The 10779-nt window shown below is 35.9% G+C and overlaps 1 protein-coding gene across 1 annotated transcript in view; it reads right to left on the bottom strand.

Annotated features, from left to right (window-relative positions):
- Nucleotides 1–268: 268 nt before the first annotated feature.
- Nucleotides 269–10779, bottom strand: part of PUDP (pseudouridine 5'-phosphatase) — a 58556-nt gene continuing 48045 nt past the window's right edge. The window contains exon 5 of the mRNA XM_031060418.1: nt 269–854. Within this exon, the coding sequence (XP_030916278.1) occupies nt 678–854 (177 nt within the window). The 3' untranslated portion in view covers nt 269–677. The remainder of the gene's footprint in view (nt 855–10779) is intronic.

Genomic DNA, 10779 nt, shown 5'->3' with positions numbered 1-10779 from the left:
AATATGACTTCATTACCTGAAGCTGGAATTGGACAATTAACCTCTGATATGCAAATAGACCAAACTTATATCTGTCTGAAAAACCTGTGACCATTGTCCATCTTGGGTGTAGCCTCTGTCAGGCTTTTGACTGCCCAAGGTTTATCTACTGAAGCCCTTTAATAAATACCCACTTTATTCTCTTAACTTTGTCTTAGCCTCTGTTCTAGGTAGCCACTCCAAGGCATCAATGGGATGAGGAAAAGAATAAACATATTGATAGCACTAATGGTGTCAAAAACATTTTAATGGGATAAAAGGCAATCCAGAACAGATTTCTGATTAAGACAATAAGTAATTCAAGTGTTAACAGAACAAGAAGCTTCCAATGCAGTTACAATAAATTGTCTAAATAGTTCCATAATATTCTCAGAAAACATTATGATGTGAATAGAACAAGGCTGGATTCACTTAACAGAAAGATGCTGTTTAATATTGCGTTTATCAAAAGGACAAATCATAAACATTCCAGACAATTTATCAAAGGAAATGCATAAAAGACTGAATGTTAACAGGATTTTTGCACTCTAGTTTTGAGGAAGAAAGTAGAATATGAAAAACAATCATAAAACTGAAATAAAATTTCATTTTGCTTTAAATTCATCTCCAGCCAAGAACATGTTCATAGGCATTAGGCATCAATCATATGCTGGTAAACCAAACAGCTCTGGTTTGAAATCTTCCATGGACTTCAGCACCAGTGTTGCCTCCTTTTTAAAATCTGCACCTAAATTTTCATCTGGAATCATAACCGCTTGCATTCCTTCTGCCCGGGCTCCTTTGACTCCCCCTGGTGAATCTTCAAACACAAGACACTGAAAAACAAGAAGGTGAGGAGAAAAAAATAATTATAATGTTAATATGAACTTCTAATAGCTTGTTTTAAAAGAGAGAATGATCCTGAATGAAACTTAGTAGGAAAAGTAAATTTCCTTCTTGTCTTAGACACCCCTAATTAGAAGAAAAGCAAACCTCTCAGTTTGAACATCTGCATGGTAATTAACCTTTAATTAATTTCAATTCAAAAAACATCAATACACTTACTTAAATCCCAGAAAGTGGTTATCCAGATGTTCCTAAGTGCTTTAATAGGGACATGTTTAATCACAAGCTTAAAGCAAAATTAAGCAAGTGCCTAAATAAGCAGGCAATTTAACTTTTCCAAACCAACTTTAAAACCTGCAAAATGGCAAAAGCAGTGCCTCACAGGTATGGCATTTCCTACACACACAAGGTATGGGCAGCACTAAACTACCTAGGTCAACAGTAGAACTTTGGATGATAGAGAACTTCAGAGAAAGACATTACTTATCAGAAGAGTGCTGTCAAAGTCATACTCTATTTACTTAATTCTTCCAATTCAACAATGACAAAGAAAACAAGCAATTATATCGGAAAGTTACATTTAGAGAAGAAAGAGTTTAGTAAGGTAGAACTTCCATGCCTTACAATAGTCACAGTCATTCCAGATTGGAGTCTGGAAGCAAAGCTAAAATTTTTAAAAACAATCACACGTTATTTATATGGATTTTGTAATTTAATGTTGAAATACTGAATAATAAACAAATAAGATAAACATATAAAAATCATATGATCTGAAATTTTATATAATGAAAGATAATGTTTCTGGAGATTATTCCAGAATTTATATAATAAAGCATCTCTTTCTGCCTCTTTCTGTCCATGACCTGCAAATTCAGTTTGGTCATGGATAACCCAAAGCAACTTTTGGCATCCAAGGACCTGAAAAATTCTGACTGATACCAACACATGGTTTCTAACACTTCCCCAATTCATACTGCATTTATTATCAATATTAGCACTGCTACTGTTACTAATGCCAAAATCACTGCGACAAGTAATTTTAGTAATTGAAAACAGATGTTGGGATGGTTAGGGCAATTTTCCTCACATCTAGCAATTAATGCTCTCAGGCACATGGTGTGATTCCTGAGCCTGTCCTGTGCAGGGCCAGGAGCTGAACTTTGATGATCCTTGTGAATCCTTTCAAACTCAGAATATTCTATGATTCTATGAACATACAACATCATACTGCACCTTTTAGGTTCTGAAACACACAACTATTTCACTGCAGAACATAAAGGATGCACAGCATTTATTCTGGCTTTGCTCTAAGGAAACCAAGTTGTAACTTGCAAAAGCTTTATTACATTCAAAGAAAAAAATTTGGCAAGATGTATCAAATGTCTGCCCTATATACACCTATCTATGGTATATATGGGACTGTGGAAGGTATATATGGACTGAGGAAGGAGAAAAATGAAAGAACCCTCTCCTGATTTCCTTTCTTTTTAAAATATTGATTCTTGCCTTTCAACATATCAGCAACAGCTTGGAGTTTGTGAAGTGAAAAGGTGCTTTCTACCTTGCATGTAATAAAGTAAGACCTAATTAATAATTTTTAGTGAGCCAAAGGAATCACACCAATGTTTTCTGTGCTCATTTCCTTCATACAGTCACTGCATTCCTGTTTGAACAATTGACACATTCAAAAGTTGATCATTATCACTACAACTAACTACAAATATGTAAGCAGCTGATCCTAGAAAGCTTCATACATTTGCTATTAGAATGGAAGCATGGCTATGCCTATAGGTTTTGTTCTTAACAATAACTTAGTTCATGACCTTAAGCACTCTGAGGACAATAAATGAAACTCTGACAGGCTTTGCTTTTTGAAGAATAAGCTTAAATGTTGCACAGAAGAGCATTATCAAGGCCTTTCAGACACCTTTTGTGATCCAGCTCATACAAAAGAATGTACTTCACTGCTCTGCCTTGAAAGACCTAACTGGCTTCCATGATGTCACTAAACTTACTTACTAATGAAAAGCTTAACTAATTCCATGGAACTAGACACAATTTAAACTCTTAATTACCAAAGAAACCAGGCAAATGACCCATAATTACAGTGTCTTGCATGTTACAGGAAATAAGTGTACTAGGTCTTCCTTAAGCCTTTCTTTTTACTGAAACTTATTGTCAACAGCACAGTCACATTTTTAATGGATGACAAAAGGTTTACAGAGGTTCACACATGAAATGGATTCATTAATACATAGAGATGTTATAAACTCTTCACTGTCCTGGACCACCCACACACTAAATTTAGAGATATGAAAGCAGCCAAGTTCTTTTCCATTTTGCATAAGTATTGCCAATATCAGCATCACTCCAACTGAGAGACAGATGAGATTTATACAGACTTCAGCTGAGATTCTGGCTGCTTCTGTGCATTATTTCTAAAACTTGTGTCATTGATCAATACTACTCCTATGAGATCTCTCAAAAGGTCATACTAATATAGGACAGTTCTCATTCTGGAATGAACTAAATGCTTAAAAAAGTATAGCAAAGTATATTAATTTACATTTCACTCTATGAATCTAGAAAAAAAATTAATCACATAACCAGAGGAAAAAGTAATATTACTGCAGCACCTCATTACTTCATCCTCCTACATTAAATGCAAGAATATAAGAAAAGAGTGTTAGTTAGGCTCTTGGTATGTACAGCAGGCCCTCTCTACCCTATATACTACAAAAGCCTGGATGGAATAATTATGTGACTAACAGGGATACCCATAAGTGTTACTGCAGTTAGTGATAACCAAGAAGGCTGGAAGGATAAAAGACTAAAATCAGTTTTAAAATTAAGATTTAGGAAGACCTGTGAATAAAATATATTTGCATAGGGATTGCTTATCTAACAAGTATCCTTGACCACATATGACACTACCATATCAGCTCTAAAACAGACTGAAGGATGAGACCAAAGATGCCATGACTTATACAGAATTCATCTGCAAGTTTAACACTACCATCTATTGTTCTATAAGGAAAGAATGAAAGTTTTCATCACTGTCCACAAATGACACAGAAACATTTAGTATCAGAATGTGACATATTATGTTTTGGGCTTCTTATGGATTACATCTCACACTCTGTAACTTCTTCATTTTTAATTGATGTTTTTCTCCTTCCTAATCTAATCAACTGGTCAAAAGCATGATGGGTGATTTGAAAATTTTGCACTGTAGAAATATGTGGTACCCATATACATCAATTTATGTATTTATGCACAATAAAGTCTTCTATAAATGTTTAAGGCCTAATTTAAATTTCATTCTATCTCTAAAAAATGCCCCAAGACAGGCTGCAGGAAGTAATTCACCAAGTACAGCCAGATCACATGGATATCAGAATGACAGTTGATTTCTGTAAACCAAGAGGTGCTCAGGCCTTCCATTTCTACAGATAACTTGCTGACTGTTCATTGCCAGAAATGTTTTTACTATTTTCTTTGTGACAAACCAGCCCATACTACATGGTTAAAATTCAAAACTAAATAGCATCTAAGAAGTAACTTTGCAGTCTGAAAGTTATTACTACTGCAATCACGGTTTGTGGTTTGTTCAACAGCTTTTGTAATTTTTTCTTGCTCATTTTTTTTTTAGATTTTCAAAATAATTCCAGTACTAACCAACTGTGTTAGTCATGTGAGTGACCCAGAAATTTTTAAGAACCATAATATAACTCAGAATACAACACAGATCCATCCATATCTCATACAAAATATTGAGATGCTTAGAAGGGGCTGTTTGTCATTTATGGGAGATGGTGGAAACTCACAAAAAGGGAGAGGAAACAACAATTTTAACATCATAACACAGATGCTGGGCAATTTTTTGGCTCAACTTATATTTTCTTTTTTCTTACGTTGTCACTTTCCAGATACTTGGGAACAAGAGGTAAATATATTTCTGGGTGACCCATTCACCATCAGTTACTTAAACATTATTGAATTAATCCATTTTAAGCAGCTGCATTATTTGCAGTCTTGGTCTCCTACTGTGTTAATTCTCTGATGAATTAAGAAAAAACAATAATGAAATAATGTAGTTAATGTTTCTCTCCTAATATTTGGACTTACACTCCTTCCAGAAATAGTTGGGAAAAATTCCAAAAGTGAATACAATAATAAATTATATTTCATTTTATGTTAAAGACGTGCCAGTTTGACCAGCCAGGGATAACAGAATCATAATAAATATGCTGTTAAGAAAGTAATGCAGCTTACAGCCCCACAACTTAGTTCCATTAAGGAAAATGAGGAGTAAGCCAAGATGTTTTTAAATGCTATAACAAATGAATAAACTGGAAACTAAAAATCAACGTAATTAAGCACCAGAATATTCAGAATACTAACTACAGCCACCATTCTTTATGAGTCAATGATTCATATTAAGAACTGTTCGGAAATTACACACACATATGCTTTTTAATTCAGATTTTTATTAACTCACTACTAAGAGTATGTTGCAGACCATTATAAGAATCAAATTATTTACCATAAAACATACAAAATAAAAAATCATTAGCATGATTTCAAAAAGGAAGAAAGAAAAAAGTGTTGCATCTGCACATAATTAGATCACTCTGGGTTTCTAGCTCTCACATAAATGCCACTTTACATTTCAGACCACACCAGCAGTTCCTCTCTCACAAACCAGTTCATGCAACATTATCTCAAGGAAGGCCAGAAGGAATAAAATGGTTTGGATAGAGAAGAAGGAAGAGAAATTTCATATTTCTTGCTTATTTTCAAGACTCGATCAAATGAAAGAAAGTGTTTCTCTGAGTGACAGTCAGGCCCAGACACAGTGGCTCTGTGAGGCAGGGAGAAGGTCACATTTACATGCAGGGTTACTCTGATCATTCCAGATGGCTGGAGCACTCTTTCCACAGAGCACTGTGTGTTTAGAGGACAGCACACTGGGAACTTTGTACGGTAACTTGTGTTAAAGGCCTCAAGAAATTCTCAGGCGTTTCTGAAACAGTGTCCAATTATCCTGGCAGCAGAAATCTAACTCAATCAACTGCAGCTTGGATTAGCCATAGAAGAGTATTGTTCCTTTATGGAGAACACAAGGCAAATACTCAAGATGTTCTCTACTGAGGATACTCATATTGCATAACATGCTGGAGTTTTATGTCACTTGTCACTTATCTCTAAAACTGGCCTAAAAAGTAATTCTGTACAATGAAATAGTTAATTTGTGCTGCCTTCCCTTCCACAGAGAACTATCTTTATTACACCCACTGACTTCCTTGACATGTAATACACCACATTCGAGGAATGCACATTGCATGCAGAGCTCAGAACTGTAGGACAAAACACACTGAGTGCCTGAAGGCCATTTGGAACACCGTATTCAACACATGTCCAGCCAAAGCAGGCTGCTCAGGTCCTTGGCCAGGTGAAATTTGAGCATTTTCAAGTATGCAGATTCCTCATACCTCCTGGACACCTGTTCCCATACGGTGAAACCATAGGGTAGAACCAGCCCTAGGGTGGAAATGGTTTTCCAAGAATCTAGGAGTTTCTTGTGTTCCACCTTCTGCCTGTTGCCTACTGCATGATCACTATGCATCTTGGAGAAGAGGTTGGGCCCATTTCATGAGCAAACAGAGAAATCAGAGATACAAGCCAGGTACACCCAAAGGAGGAAGTTTTGATGCATCCAGATTCTAAGTCTTGAATTGAAACTGGAAGTAGGCACCAAAAGTATTTCCTGAATAAAAGCAGTGAACTTTTTGCCACAGGGAATATGGACAAACCCACAGGTGCAGGCTGCCAGGGCAGGTACCCTTCCTGCTTGTTTAGGGTAACTGGACACCATCACTTGCCTACAACTGCCTCAGTAGGTGCAGCAGAAGGCACTTGATTCTCATGGAGCAAGCTAATCTTTCTAAAATCTGTTTTGGCAATAGTTTGTTTTTGTTCTATAGTGCCTCCTTGACCAGTGTTATTTTCCCAAACAGAAAGATCAGCTTGCATAGTGAAATTTACATGAATTTGATCTAAACATTATTTAATGATTGTATAATCTTTCATGGAAGTGTTAATAACAGCCTACATATGCTTCAGACATAAGGTCATTTCTTAATTTCTTCAATAAAGAGAGAAAGGGTCAGAAAAGGCATTAACCTTCAAACAGGTTTTCATTGGGAGTGCAAAAACGTCATGGAAAAGGTCCTTTTTTTCTATTCAGTACAAGCTTCTCACTGAACTATACAAGAGTGTCACCAGTCTGGAGTGACTTGGTGAGATATAGCTGCATTACACTTTGACTCTTCCTGATCAGGAAGAAAAGAGCCTTTCTTTCAAAATTCAAAGCTGAAAGTTATAGTAGAAAATATTTAAGATTATTAGCATAAAGCTCCAAGCACAAAGCCAGAAACTACCACCTTTAAATAAAACAAACAAAACACTAACAAAATTCTAATAAGTGTTCTCTATGTATTTCAACTACAGAAAAAAACCCAAACCACATTCAAAATGGCAGTTCTCTCTTCTCAATATGGATATTCAGAGGAAAGTGAAGAAGAATGTATAAAACCAAGTTTGAAAGAATATTAACTCCTAAAGTTAAGAGGAATATAAATGCTCCTGTTGGGCAGTGTCTGAATCCTACACGCTCATCCCTTCAATCCATCTTATACCTGGCATGCCTAAAGCTGATTGTACATGTAAACCCACAAAACAGCTGTGCAAGTGTTTATGAACGTGCTCCTTCAACAGTAGCCCACCTGTGGCCATTGGGTTATGGTAAAGAATGTCATAATTCCATAATTTATTTTGCAACAGTAATCTAAAAATATCACATCTGACATGAAAAGCCTCATTACATCAGTAACCAGAACTATTTAAGTAACTGTCCTGTGATTTCAAAAGATGATTTCTCAACCTCTTAGTTTACAAAGCTGCTTTGACTCTGCAAGAAAATGAAACTCAGAACTCAAAATTTCTTTCCTAATTCTCTTTACCTGAGAAATTATTTCTGTGTGCTAAACACAATATTTCTAAAAAATGTGAAATCTACCACCAAAAGTAAAAGAATTCATTATAAAACCCTATTTCTACATGCACTATGTATGATATAGTTCCTTTTGGAACTATTTATTATGAGAAATAATTAATTCAATGGACCCACTTTCCTAACCCTGACTGAGGGATTAACTGTAAATGCACTCAAGTTCTACTAGATCAATAAAATTATTATTGGTAAAACCAAAATTTTTAATAAGAACTATGTATTAAGAGGAAAGTTTAAAAAAAAAAGTCATAATTCTTTTTTTTAGATTACAGTAGAGAAGTTGTGTTTTTCACATTAATCCCTACCTTGTTTTTATCAGCTTCCTTTGTTTATTTAGGGAAGCTATAGTTACCTAAGTATTTTGATCTATCAAAAATGCAGAGAAGAAAAGTCAGTGAATATCAAACAGTTTTATGTGAATCAACCATTACAACAGGCCGCTCCTCTAGAAAATTTCTTTCTACTTCAAACTCCAAGCCCAAATAGTTATGTAAATAAGAAAATTAATATACTCTTAAAAAATGAATTCAAATGTAAAAAGTTATTTAAGTCTTAATCTCAAAATATTTCAACATGCTTTTGTTGAAATTCCCCCAATATGATCTAGCCATTTTATATACCACATAGAAACACTTTTTAAAACGCATTGATGAGATGTAGTTATCAAGCTGTCCCTATTTTTTTACTAGGCCAGATCTACCAGATAAGAGAATGCTAAGGTCACTTCAACCAAGGGCTCTTTGTTCTTATTTTTGACTCAGGTATGCTTACAAGGAAGAGTAACATGTCATTTTCCATGAAAGGAATAAGGTGTGCATATAAATGAATGCATAAGAGTGAACAAAATGAATGAAAAAAATAGAAAAGCATGTTTACTTAACTCTGTGTATGTATGCATGCAGATAAATACATGGTGTATATGGTCTCCATACAGACAGTCTCCCTCTCTGTGGCATAAGGCTTATTGAGTTTAAGAGATATGTTAGATCAGTAACCAACAGAGCCATGACACTGGCTTAACAGAACATTATTTTGGGAATATTGCCATGGTATCAGCAACTTGTTACTATGCTTGTCACACAACTTCTGCCCTAACTTCTTTTGGGTACTCAGTTCTTCAAAGAAACAAGTTTATTAATATTGGGTTCTCATTAGCTTTGCTTAATATATTTTTTTATCTAAATCCCCCCCTGTTCTGTACATTTCAACCACAAATAATGTTCAGATTCAACAGGGTATAAAGCTGACAGATGGCAGACTAATTCAAAAGGAAAACTACCACATATTTGCCTATAAAACAACCTCTCATGGGCAAAGTCCTCAAAACACTTCATCAGGCCATATGCTTAAGTGAAAACTACTTGCTCATCCAACACAATAAGGACTTTATATTAAAAGTAAGAATCACTTCATGAATCTGCTGATCTGAAGTATCCTGCATTTGCTGACCTTCAATAGTTTGAGTGAGTCTTTAGAAAAGGGATGAGGGTGGCTAATTTCCCATTTAACCTGTGTCCACGTCTCTGAAACTCTGAATTGTTACTCTAAAGCTTGTTGCCACATTATTTTGCTATGCAATTATTAACTAATTATTGCTTTTTAATGGACCCCTCATAATATACATATATACACAGAAAATGTGCAAACAATACATAAGTATTGTATGGACTCAGAATCACATGATTCCAGAATGGCTGGTTATATTATGGTGTTATAATGCTAAGCTTGTGGGTTTGATCCCTGTATGGACCATTCACTTAAGAGGTGGATTCATGCTCCTTGTGGATCCCTTCCAACTCAGAATATTCTGTGATTCTGTGATTCCATGACTGAGATTGGAAGCAACCTCTGAAGGTCACCTGGGCCAACCTCCTGCTCAAGCAAGGATACCTACAGCCCAGGACAAGACCTAGACAGAGTAGATTTGAGTATCTCCAAGGAGCAAGACTCTGCCACCTCTCTGGGTAACCTGCAACAGCGCTCAGTCAACCCTATGGGGAAAAGGTGTTTCCTGATGCTCCTGCCTTTCAGTTTGTGTCCATTGCCTCTGACCACTAATGAGTGCCTGGCTCTTTCCATTCTCCCTTCAGGTATTTACTTGCATTAATGTTTCCCTGAGCCTTCTATTCTCCAAGCTCACTTTGCCTTTCCTCAAATGTGATATGCTGAAATCCCTTAATTATCTTGGTGTCCCTTTGCAGGACTCCCTCCAGCAGCTCAACGTCTCTTGTACTGGGAAGTGCACAACTGCTCCCAGTATTTTCCTGGTGTGGTCTTACCAGTGCTGAGTAGAGGGGGAGGATCAATTCCCTCAATCTGCTGGCAAGACTCCTCCTCATCAGCCACCTTTGCTGCAATGGAACATCGCTGGCTCATGGCCAACTCAGTGTCCACCAGACATTGTAATTACCTTTTTTTCTGACCACAGGAAATAAATCAATTGGGTTTTCTTTCCTGTTCAAAAGTGTGCAGCTAGATTCATTGCAGAGACAGATGGCACTGTAATGGAACTTGTAAATTTAAAGGTCTGAATGAAAAATGTGCAAAAAATACAGACAAAACTTAATGCTAAGTGACCATTAGAAAACTTATGATGAGAATATAAAGCACTCGCTTAGGAAGTGTCTCAGTCACCCCAATACTGATATAAACACATTTCTTCATAGTTAAATCAAAGACAAATTGCCTTCTCTGCAAATGCCTACAGTCAAATTACAGAGAAGCACCTTAATGAGAGTTAATGCGCTACAAAACACACTTGTTTGGAAAAAAAAATCTGAGTTTTCTCTGTGTAAACACAGTCCATTCTGCTTTTCTTCTATTTAAAAACAAATTACATG

This window comes from Geospiza fortis, unplaced genomic scaffold, assembly GCF_000277835.1.
Source record: "Geospiza fortis unplaced genomic scaffold, GeoFor_1.0 scaffold50, whole genome shotgun sequence".
NCBI classification, from domain to species: Eukaryota; Metazoa; Chordata; class Aves; order Passeriformes; family Thraupidae; genus Geospiza; species Geospiza fortis.
Note: the sequence above shows the minus strand (reverse complement) of the source record. Positions and strands in the feature narration are given on the sequence as shown.